A 19,879-nucleotide genomic window follows, 5' to 3' on the forward strand; every position below is an offset into this window, starting at 1 on the left:
ATGGGGTGGAAGGAAAGGTACGGTGGTGCTGTTGTCACAGCATGTGTGGTGGTCTTCATGGCTACTGGACATGCAGCCCACTGTGCAGACTTCCTGGTTGCTATATATTCTATGCTGTGGGTAGTTTTGACTGCCCGCCTCCCCACTTCCAATAAATATTGTTCAGCTGTTTAAAGGAAAATTGCAGAATACAAAGTCTAGCTCTACTCCATGGATCCAAGAGGAAAAAAATTTCAATCAGACAGTTGCTATTAAAAAGTTAATAGCTTGAAAAGGGCAGAGTTCAAATAGTTTGTGAATGAGGCATGAAACATGGTTTTTATTGAACAAGTTGTGAACAATATGCAACATAATTCAAGTAGCCTATGGGACTGAAATATCTAAGTCACCTACTGTATGTAATCTGTTATTTCCTCTCTGTTTATGGAGTGAGATTGGTCATTCAAGTCACATAGTATATTGTTTCTGCTTCTTTATTGAATGATTGAAACTCATAAATAGGCAGAGCAAAAACACGTTTCAAGATGGCCCCCAAATACTTTACTAAAAATTCTAACCTTTGGTTAATAGTTACACAAATCCGTGAAACTGCCACTTTCCACAAACATTTTTGCGGCCAGGTCACTTGTGAACGTTCAATGAAAACAAATTTGAAGGGGTGTGAATACTGAAGGCTTTTTACTTGAACAAATGTTCACAAATACTATGCTCACAGCTTTATTTACCAAACACTATCAGAAGGCAGGTAACTAGATAGTTTGTATTGCCCAAGAGAAGGGACAGTGTTGTGGGGATAAAAGATAAAAATGCCATCCTTGCAAGCCTACCAGCTGTCTGATACTGAACATCTAAAATTCCTGATTATCATAAAGCAGAATAGTCACAAGCTGTATTTTATATTTAGTACTTTATTTGCATTTGACATAAATCCACATAAAAACATTCAAATCTATTTGGTTTTAGTTTTCAGGCAGCACAAAGTTTGTTTTACTGAGAGTGGTGATATTAAAAACAGTACAAATAAACATGCTTTTCCTTGTAACTGAGCATAGATGTAGTTAAACCTACACCTCCATCATCACCAACTGCCCTGGTGTCTTAGGCTTTACAGTTGAAATACAACAGTTGAGTGTTATCTGCTATATTCACCAATCCATACAAATGGAGTACTACCTTGGTAAAATCAGAACAGCAGGAAATATGTGCACGAGTCAAATTATAAATAAAATATGTAGGTATGTTTGCTAGTTAGAGCAACTGCCACTTAACTGCATATATGTGGAGTTAGGATATGGGTCTGTCACATAAGTGCATTTTCCTCCTCTTTTCACATTAAAGTTCATCACTTTCATACAGTCCAGATTGAGCAGCCAGCCGTTCAAACTCTCCTTCTGGTGAGAAAGCTGGTTTCACATCCAGTCCTTTAGTATTGAATGCCAGGTATTTGCTAAAAGTCGGTCGAACCTTCAACTGCTTGGGGGTTGGCATTGGCTTGTATGTGTGAGCTGAAACAAACCAAGAGATGCCTCATTTGGCTACTGTGGATTGTTAAAGTCCCAAGAGAAGACGGAGCTGCAGCATGCCAGGTCAATTGTTAACTGTTGTTGTCCTATGCACAACTGAATAGGCCCTTGAGGGAGAGCTCACCTGTGAGCCCCAGTACTCAGACATTGAAGACTGATGGGGAAGTTGGAGGGGATCATAGTCTCCTCCCGCCCGCCTCCCTGTTGATACCAAGGGAATTGGGGATAATTAAAAACAAAAATGCACGGAGGGGATGGTGACAGAATATTTGCAATTTGTGAAGTACCCATCCCCAGTGTATTTGGGTGCTCTGTTAATGGGAAAATTTCTTTGGCTGCCTTGAGTAGTTATTTATGGGGTATTGCGTGTCTGATAGTTTCTTTGGGAACATGTTCATCTTGTGCTTACAACTAGATTGGATCTTTGCTCAGATCCGTTCTGAATGAGGGGGAAGTCCCATTCTACCCATCATGTTAGCTCATAATACACGTTCTAGTTTGACATTTATATACTTACTTGCAACATCCAGTCTGCAGTGGCATGTGGCCACTCCTGCCTCATTGACTGCAGATACTGTGTACCAACCGGCATCTTTCTTATTAACGTTATGGATTAGGAGGCATATCTTTCCAGGATTATCATAGAACAAACTGAAAAATATTTTTTTTTTGTTTTAAGTGCACAAGGAGCAAAGAAATAAGTTGACTTAAAGGAAGACTTTCATGGGGGAAGACCCTAAAGAGCAATGAACAATTTTTGCAGGAGACTAGAGAGCAAAAGTGATCCTCTCCTGCCCCCCCAACCCCCCCAAAAAGTGCACTGGATTATACTCTCACTAAGTGTTGTTGCTATTCTTTGACTAGTTAATTAACAGCACCTACAGGCCCCAAATCAGGATCAGGGCTCCTTTGTGGGTGCTGTACAAACAGAGATAACGGCCAAACACATTACAATATTTTGATCTCAAATCTGTGCTTGTAAGTGAGCAAGTTGTACATTTTGTGAGTGTGTATTTACAAAGTAAGAGGTCAGAGGGAGCGCTCTTTCCTTGCACTCAAGTGAAATATCTTCACTCCCAGCCAACCCATTCACCATGTTTGTTGTTCACTAGTTACGGACACATCCAGCTGGTAAATGCATATGCTGCATCTTTAGAGACTGGATTATTTATGTTTCATATACTGGCTATTTTTTTTCTGATACACCATTGGCCAGTTTATTAGTCATATACCTTATTCGGTCTGTATTATATTGTAGCATTTCATTGTTTCTTTTCCAGTAAATCCGTGGTGTAGGGATGGCAGAAATCTGACATTCCAGTCTGGCTGAATCCCCTTCATAAACTCTTTTGCTTTGTGGTTTGAAGATAAAACTTGGAGCTTTCTGATGTTCCTTTGCTAAGTTATAAGAGAGAAGGTTGTAGTAGATTGCATGTTTAAAAAAAATACATAAAAATCAAAAGCTGAGGAATCCATCCATGGGTACACATGCTCCTGAATGGAGTCTCCTTGAAGGCCTTCTCTGGGACTCCAGGGGCATAAGGATGTTAGTAAGTGCATCATTTCTCAGGATCAGAGTGCAGCTGTCTTAGGACTTGTCTACATTAGGACGTTCATTAAAGTTATTGTGAATTAACTGAAGCTGTGAAGTCAGTATGCATAAGTTAAAGGGCATTAAACCCCTGTGTGGATGTTTTCATTCAGAAGTAAAGAGGCCTTCATTTGCTGGAGGATAAGTTTTGTTGTTTTGTTTGTTTGATATAAATAGGCGCTTTTGAAAATACCACCCAGCATCTGGTCACATGCCCCTTACACGTGGCTTTGACAATATACCCCTGCAAGTGTTTGAGTTTATCTCCACCTCCCAAAGTCTCTTTCCCGTAACATAAGCGCCCAAGCAGTAGGCACCAGGTAGTGCAGATTGAAAGGAAATGCACAGCTGATATAACTGGGAGGCAAACAGGCAAGGGAATTGTACCAGCTGTGAAAATGGCCCTGAAAGCAAATGAAGGCCCTGTGCATGCTATAGCTCGAATCATGCCAGCAACATCTGCGCTGGGAAAGAATTCATAAGCAAAATCCTTAAGTTTCCAAACAAAGTTGCTGCTTTCTGGTTTGTTGAAACTGTGGCTATATATATTATTCATCCAACAGTTTGTGATGTTAGAGGAGGATATCGGACAGTGTGTTTGAAGAATGGGCCACAGGGTGTTAAATAAGAGAACTTTTGCCCAGCAAGGGAATGTAGTAGTAAGGGGGTTTCAACTCTTTGTTTTCTACTTCTGTGCAAGGAAGTAGGAAGTGGGTCATGCAATGGAACTAAACGGTGTTCAATTTTTGTTGAGTATAAGTTGAATAGAAAAATATTAAGGTGTTATTTGGAAGACACAACGTAGGTGGAAACAGAGACAAAATTACTTTAAAAGCACTCTCAACCCCAGACAAATGAAGAAAGCAGTAATCCATGCTGACATAAATAAGGCCACAGATCAATGCTCAGTGAAACTTTTTGCATGAGTGAAGACTACTCGTGTGAATAAGATTTTTCATGATTGGGGCTTAAGGGAGCCCAAATTGTTCTCGATTTAAATGGGGCTAGGATTTCACTCAATGAGAACTTTGCTGTTGCTTCAGCAGGGCTAAAATTTCACCACTTGTCTTGTCTGGAATGCACATTTGTCTTAGAGACAGAGATATCTTCTGAAAAATTAATCTCGTCATTCAACGTGTTCAAACAGTTATTAGTTTATAAATAACTTTAGAAAATGAGTGTGGTATGTATGATGTTCATATCTCTGTATGTTGTAAAATATATATAAATTTTACAGTTCCCATATACAAAACTGATAAAATAAGCAGCCAAGGAGGAATTTTCAAGAGTTCTCAGCACTGGCTTAACTCTCTGCTCTCATTGAAGTCAATGGGAGTTTTAACATTGGCCTAGCTCTGCTTCCACTAGCATCAATGCTCAGAACTTTGGAAAAATCCCATCCCAAGTTGATCCATTTTTTCCAAGCCCCACATTTGGTATAAATAATTTTTCCATTGTCGTTCTTAAACCTGGAGATCTTGAAGTAGAAGAGTTCAAAGATAAAAGCAGACATCCTGATAAGTTTGTAAAGGTCTTTCAGACACAGGAAGAAAAGGCATTAGTAGACTTTTGGGCACACATAGTTAGAGAATAAAGATTTCCAGGTAGCCATCACAGCTATATATCTTACCAATTACATCCAGTTGTACTGTAAAGGAGGCTTCTCCAGCACGATTGGAGGCCACACATTCATATGTCCCTGCATCAGAGCCTCTGACCACTTCAAAAATGAGTGAGTAAAAGCCCTTTTCAGACACTATCATTTTATGAAAGTCATCTGGGTGGACCAACCTTCCATTTAAATACCATACCAGATCTGGAGCTGGTAGCCCACTGACCTGTGAAACAAGAAAAAAAAACAAAACCCACAACCATGAACAAACAAACAATCTTAAACCATTATAGTACTGTAGTTATTAATGTTTAAATCTAAAACCATCTGTGCCCCTCCACTACAGAAAGTTTCATTAGCTTAGAGGACCAAGTCCAGGATTATACCCTTGGAAGTTCCAGCCAGGAGTGGTTTTCTTTGTAAATTATGATGTTTATAGAGTAGTCTAGTGGATTTGGAGACATGAACCTGAAGTGCTCACAGAAGGCTGTGTTGTTCCTAATGACCTGTGAAGTCCCATTTCAATCAGTGGGGTTCATTGTAGGTGTGCATTCACAGGGGCAAGCCTAACATTTTATCTCAGAAGTCTCTGAGAGGGCCCTCAATAAGGCCACATTTTGAACCAGTTTTATCATCATTAAATACAGTGCTATAGTAATGGAATCTACTCAACTACAGCTACTTAATCTCCAAGATAGTTAGAGATTAAGAACAGCGTTTCATACTGAGGGCTCAGAGGTCATGTCAAACTCAGAGAAAGTTATTTCCAATTCCTCTACTTGATGCCTCTTCCAGTTTTACATTTATAGAATCAGAAAACAAGTTAGGATCAGCACACAAAGCATTTACATTAAAAATTGCCTACAACACAAGAGCTAACTTTTCTTACCATAAAGTAATAGAGTTATTAGAAGAACTTTGTGGAAGTATAATTGTTATGCACATTTCACTTGAAACATTTTATTAAATACATTTAAACTTTTTTTTTCTTAAAAATTACCTTTTCTGTGAGCAGCTACCTTCTATGCTCAGTCAAGGTGACATTTCTAGCTTCAAAGGGGACTTTTTAAGAGCTCTTAAGTGGCAGCTAGGCCTCAGTTCAGGAGTCTACTTGTATTTGGCACAATTAAGCACTTGGTTACATCATACTGAAGTCAATTAGGGCCCCTATTCAGCAAAGCATTTAAGCACCTGCTTACATGCCTTCCTGAATTAGGGCCCTAATTTGTGGCAGTAGCATTTAAAAAGTCCTCTTGCAGGATGGCCTTTCATATATTTACAGAGCATACTCAGGATTAGCCACAATCTCATAAATCCTAGTGTGAGTGGGAAGATATGGCTACAGTCAGTCAAATTTCAGGTTTTCTAGGACTAATGTGAAGTTTGCAAAACTTCTCTCCTTACTAAAACTTTTAAAGCTGTTTGGAATGGACACTGTACTTGCAGAGCCAGTAATATTAGACAAGTGGCTATCCAGTTCATAAGGACAGATGTCTCTGAGCTGCAGTGACACCTATTTGTATTGCATGTAGTAATTACCAACAGGCAAATTAGTTTTAATTGTACTGAAAGATTGTATGAACATCTGTCTTACTTTGAAGTCAATCCTGCAAAATCGTCCCTCTTCAACAGTCATTTTGTCTTCAGGCACTTGGACAAAACGTGGTTGAAAAAACTTCTCCTGGATTGAGCCATGCTCCTTCCCCTCTCCTCTTGAAGATTGTCTGCTCCTATAATGTGCACATTTACAGTTACTTACAACAAGGTATACACATGATCATGGACATGTTACCTTCATTAAAAAAAAACAAAAACACACTTTAAAAAGGGGCTCTGGCTATATTAATAGATCCAAGGATGTTGTTATCCCTCCAAAGACAAAACAATAGGGTGGGTCCCCCACTCAATTTCTATTTAGTGAATTATGGTCACCAACCAGCTATCTGACTAGCTTAGAATGTGTTGAATAGAAGAGCCCACATACATGCTTCACATAAAAAAGCAGCTATCTTTGGCCTCAGGTCTCAAAGCATTTGCAGCATGCCCAAAGATTCTTGCATCATATCCCATACCCAACAGTTATGCATTACATCACTACAGAGAGGTCTATGGTATACTTTCTAGAATCCCTAGCCTATTATTTGGCTTGAAGTATGTGGGTTACGAACCTACCTTTTGAAATTACTCCAATAAATGAAATAACTATCATCTGGATTATTCTACAAACTGAAGTTTAACTAAACTTTTATGCTGATGCCTATGAAAGAAAGTGAATGTAGCTGATTTTAATAGTGCTCTTGCACGCACACACACACAATGTGGATCAGAACTCACATCTGATAGAAACATTGAAAGTAGCTGGGTATAGATTAAAAAAATACCTGCTTTGTGGCGTAGGAACCTGTAGTCTTGTGTTTTCTGAATTCTGCTGCTTGGAAAAGCAAAAATTAAAATAAGTAGCAATGCAGAATTTACCAAGAGGTTGAACTGAAAACACATGTTGAATAAAGAGCAGTTTGCCTTTCAAAAGCCAGTCATTGCAAGCATTTTAGGAGTCTTTATTATAAGCTATAAAGAGACTGACATCATGAGGCAATATGCTGACTTATTTTCATCCCAGAGTTCTGCCTTAGCTAGGAACAAATGCTAATAGTTTGGAACAGCTTTCTGTCACATTGCACAGGTGACTAGTGCAGTCATTTCCTTTGGCTGAAAGTCTTTTGGCAAACCTATAATCTCTGTTGGAGGGGATTATTCCCAGTGGAATATTTGAAATGGGAGCTAGGTACAAGGCGTCCTTCAGTAAAGCAGGAATAGAAATGAAGTCACTTTGATACGGTGCTAGCAAGAACGCTTTGTTGCGCCTGCTCACAAATGGTACCAATACCCATGAACATGTGTTCAGCTGGAAAATATTTTCCTTGCTAGATCACAGCATCAGCTAAGCTTTCTGATAAGTCCCCATCAAGTTATTAGAAAAGTACCAGTACCCAGGATTGGCTCCTACTAGGACTTCTTTATTTTAGGGTTCTGAGGATGTTTAATACCAGCAAGTCAGAGAATTTCCACCATATTAGCCATGGAGCCAGTTAAATATAGGAACGACAATATAGAAAGCTCTCCTAGGTATTTGAGTGCCTATCACAATAGTAGTCAAGGAGTAAGACACTGATCTTGCACAGTGCTAAGTTTGTTAGTTCAATCCAGTGGTTTGCTTACATGTGTGCTTGAAGTTAAGCAGATAACCAGTCCCATTAAATTTAGTGGGTTACACACAGCTTAACTTTAAGCCTGTGCTTAACTGTTTTACTACATTGGGCTATGCTGGTCAATACTGTGCAGGACTGAACCCTATATCCACACTCCATGCCCACTGGTTACAAATGCAAATGTCCTCCTTAATATGATTCATTTAAGATTTAGCTGTAAAGCATCAGTTTGGCCACCGTTTCTACAGACTGGCCTAAGTAGTAAAACAAATACTCGTGGTTGGATGGGTCACTGATAGGGGCAGTTTGAGAACAATTTGAAGCAACGCATGAAATATCACCAAATTTGCTGTCATGACTTAACTTCCCCTATCTGCTCTTTGTAGAGCATGCACCAGACTGCTGCAGAACTAGCTGAGCCAGGACTGATACAATCATTTTCTTGGTCTTTTGATCGGGAAGATGGGAACCAACACTGTAACATGCTTCTTCTCTACAACTATTGGGTGGGGGAATTAGCTTTATTACAAACATCTCATGATTTCTTCCCAAGTGTTTGAGCTTATGGTTTTTACTATGCATTGAAGTCTATATAGAAGTTTTGCAATTGGACTCCTAATCTAATTTTTTCCAGTGAAACAGATATTTCAGCTGATATATTGCAGGTTACTCTAGTAACATACAGCAGAAGGCAATCTTTGGAAACTGGGATGGTTTCTCCTGGATATGCAGATCCTGGGTGTCACACCATAGCCCTTTCTAGTAATCTGGACCAGAGAAATACTGAAGGTAATGTCTTATTGACCTGTTCTGTGTGGTATAGCAGCCAATGGATATTGTTTGGGGAGTGCAGGCAAATCCAAAAATCTGATATGCTTTTTTAGCATCTTAGCTATACATCCCCAGTTATCTGCAGTACCCAATACAGAATCAACTTCTATAGTAGTATTATACACATTTTTCTATCTTCCCCTTCTGTTTTATTTCATGAGTTTTCTTCCTCCTTGTATTAACCATGTATCTAATGTCCATCCTAGCAGCTAGCGTTAATTATTTCATCTTTTGGACAGGATGTTTAAAAAAAAATCCAAAACCCAGATGCTGACCTCTTGTAGTCATGCCACTATTCATAACACTAGTTAATCCCGATGTCCTAGCCAAGTTCTAATTCAGGCAGTTACATACTACTTACCTGAATCCTCCTGCTATTTAAATTGATTATTGTATTAGTCAGTCATCACTCCTGCCCAAAACAATCATGCAATGTTGCTGTGAAACAGCTGTTGTGTTCCTCCTCAGAGATGGAATTCCTATATATCCCTACCTGACGGATGATGTTGTAAGGATTAAAGCCCAGATTCTCCAAGGTCAATAGGCACCTAAATACCTCTGACTGGGCCTTAGTTAATATTCATATAGTGCTTTGAAATCCTCAGATGGAGGATGCTATACAGAACTTTATCATGTAGGTATCTTGATTTTTCCTTTTTTGTACTCCACAAAAGAGACCTATTCCCCTACCCCATTCCAATACGAGTGACTGAAAATTTAAACGGACAATGGACACTAGTTTTGGACAGTTTTCATTTACCTGTGAGTTCTGCACATGTTCTTCATTTTGAGTTACAAGCACAGAAGCAGCATTTTCTGGTCCAAGCAGCCTGCGAGCCATTCTCTCTTCATAGGTTAGCCGCTGAAAGAAGGGCAGGAGAGCAAATCTGTCAAAAGGGGATTTACTATCACTTGAATTTTAGTTACAATTTCAGGTTACCCACAGTCAAGTTAGGGCACATTAATATGCCAAAAATTCATGGAGCTCCTGAAAGCAAAGTGTGGCTGCTGCATGCCTGTGGCTGTTCCAAAGGATCTGATGTCTTGGAATCTGCTGAGCTCACTCTCAATTGTATATAGTACCCAAATACGTATAGGTCTAAACAGTCTTTTCATCAAGGCCTTGGAAATGCCATCTCTGGCCTCCCACTCCTCCTGTTCTTGCAGAGAACCTTCAAGAGGAGAATAGCCAGGGATGATTAATAACTATCACCAACACTCACTGGGAGATCAGAACAAGTTTCCAGGGTCCCCTTACATTAGCACTAGGAGGCCTTTCCAAGTCCACCAGCTATGCATCTCTTTCAGGCACTAACTGTGTGGTAGGTGCTAAAAACCTACACCCATCCACCATCCACCCTGGGAAGTGCTGCATGCTCTCTCTTGAGCAAGAGGAAATGTAACTGGGTAAGGACTAAATTCTTTCATGGGAGGAGCAAACAGACTTTTGACACTGATGCATTTTACACCCAATTTGCGCTGGGGTAAGTAAAAGCAGAATTTGGTTTGAACTTTGATAGCGTTTCCCTCCTACCCCCAGTTTAGAAGCCACATTAAAATAGAAATTAGGTCCATGACTGGCTGCCAGGCAGTAATGCTAATGCAGGTGTCAAGCTGTGCAGTGTTCATAGTCAGATGAAATGCTGCAAGATGCAATTCTGATAAGGAACATTCTTAGGTCAGATTGGGCCTATATTTAGGTTCTCTCTCTCTCTCTCCTCCCCCCCACCCAATAGATTTGTAGTTTATATTTTAGATATATATGGCCTGCTCTCCCTCCCATTGAACGTCTATTGACTTCAATGAAAGCAGCATCCAGCCATTACCAGCTAAGCTTTTACCAAGGCTCAGACCAATAGGAATGTTTCCACAACACATTAGAGCCAGCTCACTGCAGGTTGGCTTGCTTCTTCTTTGGTGACACTGCACTTGGAGAGTGGGTTTTTTTAAAAAACACCTCTACAATTTGGATTTCATGGCCTAGGAGAGCTGCATTTCGTGCCTCTTGAACTTAGGCAAATGTGTGCCTGGGGTGAAGAGACTTTTTACTAGGGTTACCATACGTCTGTATTTTCCTGGACATGTCCGGCTTTTTAGTTCTTAAATTGCCGTCCAGGAGGAATTTTTAAATATCTAAAAATGTCCGGGAAAATATGGATGTATGGTAACCCTAGATGGGAGCTGCCGGAGCCACGGAGCGGGGCTTTCCGGCAGGTCCCTCTGGCTCCTAGGGTCAGGTTGGGGGGTGGGGGTGGGATGGAGGGCTCCCTGCCCACTGCTGGTGCCTGCAAGCCCCGCCTGCACAGCTCTGATTGGGCAGGAGGGAGCTACAGCCAATGGGAGCCACAGAGCTCGCGCTTGTGGCGGGCGCAGCATGTGGAGACCCCTCGACTGCCCCTAATCCTAGGAGCCGCGGGACCTGTGGCAGGAGGGGTGAGTAGGCGAGCGGGGTGGAGTGAAGAGGTGAGCGGTGAGCCAGCAGCGGGTGGGAGGGGTGAGTAGGCGAGCTGGGCGGGAGTGTGAAGAGGCGAGTGGTGGGGGGAGCCAGTGGCTGGCTGGTGGGCAAGTGAGACAAGTGGTGGGCGGGGAGGGTGAAGAGGCGGGCGGGGAGCCGGCGGCAGGCGGGGCGGTGTGTGAAAAGGCCAGCGGCAGGCAGCAGGGGTTAAAGAGGCGAGCGGCGAGGGAGCCAGCGGCAGGTGGGTGGGGTGAGGAGGCAAGCAGCAGCGAGCCAGTGGGGGTTCTTGGGGCAGACATGGGGGTTTCTGTAAGGGGAGTGAGGAGGTGAGTGGCAGGTGGGAGGAGGCGAGAGGTGGGTGAAGGACTGAGGAGGGATGCAGCAAGCCAGCGGTGGGCCAGGGGGTGAGGATGGGCGCAGTGGCAGGGCCAAGGATCTGGGGCAGAGTGGTGGTGGAGCGTGGGAGGAGCAGTGGTGGACTGTTGGCAGGGCCGACACCCCCCATGGAGTGTTCAGATATGGTAGCCCTACTTTTTACAGAAAATGGTTTCCTTTGAAATAGATACCCGGATGTTTGTGTTCTGGCAAACTAAATTTTCTTTAGACAATTCAGTTTCTTTTTAGTAAGCCAATACAAAGCACTGTGGGACGTTGTTAGATGCCCTCTAAAAGGGGCTTTAGGGAAGACTGAGACAAGATAGCAGCCACTTATCAGAGGGCAATTGGTGACTTTTACTTATCAGTGTTACTAATTAAACATGACTGACTAGAATGATAAACCACAGCTGTAAACCAGGATAAACACACCCATGCAAAATTCTAAAGCTAAAGTTTCCCTGGGGCTTCTGGTCAACTGTGGCCATTGCGGTTATGACAGAAGTAGTTCCAGCCCCTCTTCTACAAACAGTTGCTTTCTAGGGGCTGACAAAGACGTAAACCAATATGTGATTAATTAAAGCAGATGGATATAAGTCTCTGAATTGCTAGAAGTCTTCTAATGAAATTCAGACTAAGTGGATTCTTTGCCCTAATAGGTTCGCTCTTACCTGGTTGCCGTTATGAAGAAGGTTGTCTTTGCCTCGCAGTTTCCTTTCCAAGTCTTGAATGAGGGCTTCTTTTGTTCCTTGTATCTCTCGATCTGATGTCTTGTATGTTAGCTTGGTGCTAGCTTGTTTGGTATACATTGGCTTTGAGTAATTACTTTATACAAGAGACAGACAGAAAGTCACTCCTTTGAGCTAGCCTAGGTATGAGTTATGACTGCATAAAATCTAGGTAGAGAATATATATAAATATTCAAATTTATATTTGCCCTTCATTAGCTATAATATTGGCTATGAATCAGTTTGTAAAGTCTTGGGAGAGGTAAACCACTATACATGCCAAGTATTGTTACTGAGACACAGAGTTCAGGGAAAAGGGCATGCATTAGGCCATGTCACCTGGTAGACAGCACAAGTACCAGACATGCATAAATCACCCTTATCACCTGAACCACTGTGAGCAAGGCCTTTAACCCCTTCCTGCCCTTAAAAGCCATCAGGGGCCTCAAAGCTTCCTCTGTCTACCTGGGCAGAAGGGGAGCAAAAAGGTAGAGATTCAGGCAGGCAATGCAGCAGGGATGAGGATTAGGCACACCAGTCATTGCACGCTTACCCCTCTCTGCAGCTGGAGCAGAGGGTCATCAGTGAGTTCCCAAGGGGCTGGAGTTGTATGGCTCAGAAATAGTAATAGAGGGAATAAAGGGGTTTTTGGGGAGAGGAAGGGAGGTATGGAGGGAAGAGAGGGCAACCATTCTCCTCTGCTTGCCATGGGGCCCACCAGCCATGAGTGGATGTCAGTGGTGATAAGAGCAGGATTAACAGGTGCAGGGGCTGCTCAGCAGCTTTTACTCCACAGTCCTGGGGGGACCAGAGATGGGACATTGTAGGGTTGGGTGAAGAGTGACCCATAGATCCTTGGACTATGCAGGTTTACTTCTCCATGCGCCCCCTACCTCCAGCTGAAGGAATGATTAAGAAACAGAGGTTTGCGTCATGTAGTTCTCCTCTGTTCCCCTCCCAGGGGTTTTGGAGGAGGGTCTGAAATAACCCCCAATATCAACTTCAAGAAAGGTTAAAAGCCTGACTTTGTATATTTCCAAAGGTAGGGGAGAAAACAAATTCATTCAAATAAGGTATCTTCCTTCCCCAGGCCTTAGTAGGAACTTGGGCCATTCTTTTCTTGGGCTACAGTTTGATATCCAACCATAGTCTGGGTTGCGTGAGAGGGCTCAGGGATGGTGTCAGTTATGGCCAACTTTGTGTGTGTGGTAAGGACTATATGGTTATATTCCACCTAGTCATATGGTGGATGCACTGGTGCATTTTTACCACAATTCTTTCTGTCCACAGCTGGACAAGTGTTTTGGGGAGAAAAATCTGCATCTAGTGATCCTTCGAGTGACAACCAGATGAACAAATGTGCACACACAGAGCTGTGGTTGTGCCCTTCATTTGAGTTCTCACTACCCAGGGTATTACTTAGGTAAAACATTGTGGTTCAGGGATACAGTACCCAAGGCTATGCAGAGCCCTCTCTGTCCCTTTTGGGAATATATCCTGCAAACTTCACTGAGGTGGGGTTTACCAACCTCCTTTGGGTAAGGATGCCCCATGAGTGAGGATTGCAGGATCAGACTGTTGGTAAAAGCTGAGATGATCTACATAGGCAATGTCCTTTTCTGGTCATTTCTTGCTAGAAGGCTTGTGTAGTGTATAGGAATGGGGTAGCATCCCTTGGAATAGTTTTGTGAGCTCGCTGCTGGTGCTTTAGTTGTAGAAGCAGACAGAATGCAACCAGAGCAGCAGTGTAAGTTGTAGCGGGGCCGTGTATATTCTAACATGGGTATTTGAATCCCATCATGCCCCTATGTTTCCTTCATATTATGTTTGTTCCATAAAGAGCAAGACTCCCAACAGTTTATTTACAATGCAGACTATTCCAAATGCTCTTCTTCCCACACTGAGTACTTCCTAGTAGTCAGAGCAGGGGAATTGGAACCAGGATTTCAGATCTCTTCCTGATGCTTGACTATTTTGAAATAACTGCATGACCGTGGCAAGTTACTCAGTCTCAGGGTTCCTCAGTTTACCCACCTGTAAAATTATTGGGATAATAACGCTCCCCTGTTTCATGGGGTATTGAATTTACTTAAGATTTGTAAAGCATTTAGAGGTCCACAGACAGATGACATAGTGGAGCTGCAAAGTATTCCATTGTATAATTGTGGTTGTCACAGGCATGTATCTAATTATCACACATACTACTTCTAGTTCTGTCACGGAGAAGTATGGGGCTAGTTAGAATGACACCTAACCTAATTAATATTACCTACCCTTTATCACTCACACCATAGTTGTGCTTCAAGGAAGCTGGTATCCTTTTAATTTTCACGAATATGAGCATTTAATCCAACTTTCTGCCCAAAATAGCAAACAAAACACACTCCCCTCCATTATCCCCAATGCAGTTGCTAGGGCACATTCTTCCCTTGCTCTTCATATGAGCTCCCAGTGAGGTCACTGAGTGTCTTTCCATAGATCTCAAAGTGGCACTGAATCTGTGTGCCACACCGGGGCCGCCCAGAGGATTCCGGGGGCCTGGGGCCGTCGGCGGCAGGCGGCTCCGGTGGACTTCCCGCAGGCTGCCTGCGGAGGGTCTGCTGGTCCCGCGGCTCCGGTGGAGCATCCGCTGGCGTGCCTGCGGGAGGTCTACCGGAGTCGTGGGACCGGCAAGCGGCAGGGCGCCCCCTGCACAGCGAAATGTCTAGAGCTGGCCCTGTTTGGCGGCGGGGGGCCCCCGCCGCTGGTCTTCGGGGCACTTCGGCAGTGGGTCCTGGAACGGAAGGGCCCCCCGCCACCGAATTACTGCCGAAGACTGGGTTGCACTTCAGCAGCAGGTCCCGCTTCGGCGGTAATTCACTGGTGGGGGGTCCTTCTGCCCTGGAGCGGAAGGACCCCCCCCCCCGCTGGCAAAGACCGGGAGTGGAAGAAGCTCCAGGGCCTGGCCCCACAAGAGTTTTTCGGGCCCCCTGGAGCGAGTGAAGGACCCCACTCCAGGGGCCCCGAAAAACTCGTGGGGGCCCCTGTGGAGCCCGGGGCCTGGGGCAAATTGCCCCTCTTGCCCCCCCCAGGGCGGCCCTGTGCCACACATCAGGGAGGAGACGCTGGTCCTCGGTTTAAAGGGATAGAACTTTGAGAAGCTCTCAAGTCACTTACACCTCAGAATCATTGAAATGGGATTCCTGAAAAGTGTTACCAAGGGGCAGTTTCTCAATCTTTGGATACATAAAGTGAGAGGGAGTCAGGGGATACCTTGGTGTTTTGCTATGAAAATTAAAGCTCCTGCATGGGAGCGCTCTCACAAGGAGCTCTTTTAATACAGAATTCCTGTTTTCTGAAATTGAATGAAATCAGAGAATAATTTAATGTAGGCAATTTAAGATGAGTGTCCAACCCTTGCTTTGGCTGCCCTCATGGAATTCGTTTCCACCATAATAAAGTAGACTGCTCATCACCAGTCTGGTCTACATTACAGACCTATATCTGTATAACTACATCGCTCGGGGTGTGAAAAATCCACACCTCTTAACGACATAGTTATACCAACCTCCCTTCCACACCCCGTGCAGACCTCGCTGACATAGCTACCACCTCAGGATTAACTGTGGATTAACTGCACTGACAGGAGAGCACTCTCCCATCATCTTAGAGCATATTCATTAAAGTGCTATGGTGATGCTGCTGCGCTGACGCAGCATTTTAACTGTAGACTTGCTCTTGTGCTAACAAATGAATGCACAGTGGAGGGTTATGTAAAGAATTTGCAGTTTAGTTTCTAATTTACAGATACTTCTCTCAACCATGCCTGTGCGAGTAAGGCAAGTAGGATTAGGAGCCAATGAGAGTTTAGTCATTGGCTTCCTTGGGACCAGGATTTTACCCAATATATGGACATAGCTTGGTCAAAACTTGGAGCGGCACAAAACTTACACACAACCAAATCAAAGCATGGGAAAGTTAGAAGCCTGGACATACTTACTTAGATTCCACAGTAGAAAGAGCTTGGCTGTTATAATCGGACTGTGAGGGCAACACTGAGCAGAGGAATGCTGCAGGGGACTGGTTATGCATGGATGAAAGCCTTTGCCCAGATGAGGAGGTAGCAGGAGACTGTGCAGATGCAGGTGTGATGGGAAATGCAGACTCCTTATGGGAGCTATGGGAAGACGAGGAGAGAAAGATTGGGGAGCTCAGCGATGAAGACGAAGAAAACTTCTGCTCACTAGAGTTACGAGGCTGGATTAGAATTGATGACTGTTTGGTTTGACTGCTTGAAAATGCAGATGTCTTGGGTCCCGGAGGCTGCAGTTTCCCTTGACACGTATTCTGAGACTGGATAAAATGTTTTGGACGCTCGTAGTTAAACATGCTTGGTTGGTATACAGAGGACATGGATGGGAGATTACTGACACTCATAGGGGAGGTTTCCTGATAGTCCTGGCTTTTTGTAGGTGACAATGGGCTTTGGGTTGGTGGCTGGTAAAAATTAGATGATGGACCACAAAAACTTTCTTGGCTAGGTTCCTGGGTAGAATGGAATCCCTACCTCGATGGAAAGGGGCTGTCTTGATGTGGATTATTCCTTTAGGAAGACAATACAAATAACATAAATTGTACGTTACAATTTGAGTTGTAAGTATTGTGTAGAGAGCAGTCACTCAGATGCATGAGCATCATGCTCTTTGGATTGATTATTAAATATTAATAGATCAATAAACCGTGTCTGAAGTTTCTATTTTTAGCCATTTTAGACCTATATGAACAATACATTTCTGATTATCATATGGAGTTCTACTCCCCCACTCAATCTTAACTTGTTGCTCACCACAGGTGTCTGCTCTGGAACAGCACGGTAAGTTCTGTCACAAAGTAATAGAGTTGCAATGATCACCTTGAAAACATGAATCAAGCATGACCTGATGGTGCTGTGGTCTGTATAATTCTGCCCCCAGGAATCTAGCATTTTTCCAGTATAGCACAGAATTCAGTATTTTGGCCATGAAATTCATCAATTCACTGCACTGCTAGTGAAGCATGAACTGGGGTCTGTATCAGATCACTAGAGTTTTGTTAACTCTAGTTTTGTTAACTAGTAGATTAATTCTTTTGTTTTATTAAAAAAAAAACTTATCTTCTCAGAATTGTCATTATAGGACTATAGTCCTCATTTTAATGTCACTAAATTAAATTTTCCATACTTTGTATAATGCCTTATTGGAGACCAAAAATCAAATAATTTCTGAGCTCAAATTTTATGACCAATTCAGATTAGGTGTGTAAATATGAAACCTAGTGAAGGGAAGTGTGTATTTCAGCCTTTTGCAATGTAGTAGCAGTTCCCCTAGTTGAAGTAATCTGCAGAGATTTGTTAGTGAGCATTAATACTGAAGTTGCTGTGAGTGAATGCTAATTGAAAGCATGGCTGTAGTGAATGATGTTTGTCTTGCCAGATAGCACACAGACAGTACTGATTAAGGCAGAATATATAGCTAGATAAAGCACTGTTATAGGATGGAATAGGGCAAACAAGCTTAGAACAAAGGACCTTGATTATATTACATCTGTAAATTGCAGATGTCTAAACTATACCTCTTATCAGTTATAAAGAAGCAAATTTCATAAAAGTGAACCAAGCAAGTCGCAGAATTGTAAAAGGTGTTCTTAAATAGAGAACTATAAATCTACACAAGTTACATGTGCTAGAAAAAATTGCAATCTTGTTCAACTGAGATCAGCTGTTATGCTGCTCTTTCTCTCTCTATATATATATACACACACAAGCACAGTATATTGTATTCCTTTCCTAGGAGAGCCCAAAGAAGGGTTCCATGAGGTCATAAATTCCCCTGGGGAAGAGATCATATTCTTAAGACATCTCTCCTGTTTTAAACAAGAGGTAAAGCTTCCATTTCCTAGTGCTGTTTGTCAGTGTAGTTGTAAATTAACCATAAGAGAAGAGGAATTTTCTCATTAAAAAGTCCCTAACTTTTCCCTTCTGCACATTCTTGGAATGTGAAACTAATTTCTAATTTCTGGATCATGTCCAAACTATTTTCTTGTTCACCAGTGCAACAAACTCAGTTAAAAACCAAGAATTCAGCAATTGTTACTGTAATATTTTACAGACCCATTTTATCCACTGTCCATTTACAGCCCCTCCCAAAAAAAGTTCTAGAGAACTCTCCCAATACTGTACATAAGTAATTATGTAAATACATCTATTTAGTAAGGTCCATCCTAAACCTTCTCTTGTACTATGACTACACTTTACATTTCAGATCAAGTACATTTTCCTTACAAGTAATTCTGAGTTCACATCAAAAGACTTGTTTTTCTCAACGTTTTCCAGATGAACTTGCAAACTACAGTACAAACAGTATGTATTTGACTGAGCAATGTTATTCAGTGCATCACTTTTTTTTCGTTAATACAGATCAGACAGTACTGCTAATCAGAGATCTCAAATAAAAGTGACAGGTGAAAAAAATACTTACCTACAGAAGTTGTCACCTGGGTTGTAACCAATATTTTGCGGACGGAATAGTCATTCCCTGACACGGACTATAATCATAGTGGCACTCTGCTTAGTGTTATAAGACCAAGGACTTTTATCTGCTGCCAGATAATGACATCTGATGTACTCCCTTGTCCATCTAGCTATGCAAGCATATCAAAATAAGAGTCCCCAGCTTAAACACTATCAGTTGCACTTTAGTTAGGTTTCATGGAGTAAGCCCAGTTCTTTTCAGATGGCTGTGTTGCAAGCGGTCGTGTCTCTTTGTGGTCTGCTTATCAGTGATCTGCATCATATAGTACAAACACAGGTTAATACAGCTACATAGCCACTTGTTTGATTTTTTTTTCCATCTCAGTCCAATTTTCTGAGACAGGGGACCTGTAATGACTTGGAATACTTCACAGGCTCTGCACTACGCTGCCCGATCCTGCTGCTTGCTCTAGACAGGGCCGGCTTTAGGCCTATTCCACCAATTCCCCCGAATCGGGCCCCGCTCCTAAGAGGGCCCTGCACCCAGTGAGAATCCCTTCCCTGGCTAGAGGCACCTTTTTAATTTTTACTCACCTGGCGGCGCTCCGGGTCTTCAGCGGCACTTCAGCAGTGGGTCCTTCACTTGTTCTGGGTCTTCAGCGGCACTTCGGCAGTGGGTCCTTCACTTGTTCTCGGTCTTTGGCGGCACTTCGGCAGTGGGTCCTTCAGTGCCGCCGAAGACCTGGAGGGAGTGAAGGATCCGCCACCGAAGTTCCGCCAAAGACTTGGAGCACCACCCGCTGAGTACAAGCCCCATGTGTTTTTTTACGTGTTTTTTTTTTTTTAGTCATCCCTGCCGGGGCCCCATCGAAACTGTTCTAATTGGGCCCCACACCTCCTAAAGCCGGCCCTGGCTCTAGCTTCTTGCATGGCTGCAAAGCACAGTGTTCCTTCCAGCTGAATATGGACCAGTGATGATGGGCTGTGATTGGAATTTCCCTCCAGGGGGCTTTGAGGATGGGGTGGGTGGGACAGTCCAGCAGGCAGAGGGTGGACACCAAGGCGATA

At 42.9% G+C, this 19,879-nt stretch overlaps 1 protein-coding gene across 7 annotated transcripts; it reads right to left on the reverse strand.

Moving 5' to 3' along the window:
- Positions 1–888: 888 nt before the first annotated feature.
- MYOT (myotilin) lies at positions 889–19,441 on the reverse strand. 7 transcript variants are annotated; one of them, XM_030573281.1, is made up of 12 exons: positions 19,406–19,430; positions 18,819–19,124; positions 16,871–16,906; positions 16,304–16,480; positions 12,268–12,421; positions 9,527–9,628; positions 7,108–7,157; positions 6,321–6,456; positions 4,745–4,952; positions 2,756–2,921; positions 2,041–2,174; positions 889–1,505 (listed from the first exon to the last, which is right to left on the reverse strand). In XM_030573281.1, the coding sequence occupies exons 4-12, from the start codon at positions 16,393–16,395 to the stop codon at positions 1,333–1,335; spliced, it is 1,215 nt and encodes a 404-aa protein (XP_030429141.1). In that variant the 5' UTR covers positions 16,396–16,480; positions 16,871–16,906; positions 18,819–19,124; positions 19,406–19,430; the 3' UTR covers positions 889–1,332. The 7 variants fall into 7 exon arrangements, with proteins under 7 accessions (XP_030429141.1, XP_030429138.1, XP_030429139.1 ...); XM_030573278.1 differs by having other exon boundaries at positions 16,304–16,906; positions 19,406–19,435; XM_030573279.1 differs by having other exon boundaries at positions 7,108–7,154; positions 16,304–16,906; positions 19,406–19,433.
- Between the last annotated feature and the right edge of the window lie 438 nt (positions 19,442–19,879).

This window comes from Gopherus evgoodei, chromosome 8 (genome assembly GCF_007399415.2).
Source record: "Gopherus evgoodei ecotype Sinaloan lineage chromosome 8, rGopEvg1_v1.p, whole genome shotgun sequence".
In the NCBI taxonomy this organism is placed as follows: Eukaryota; Metazoa; Chordata; order Testudines; family Testudinidae; genus Gopherus; species Gopherus evgoodei.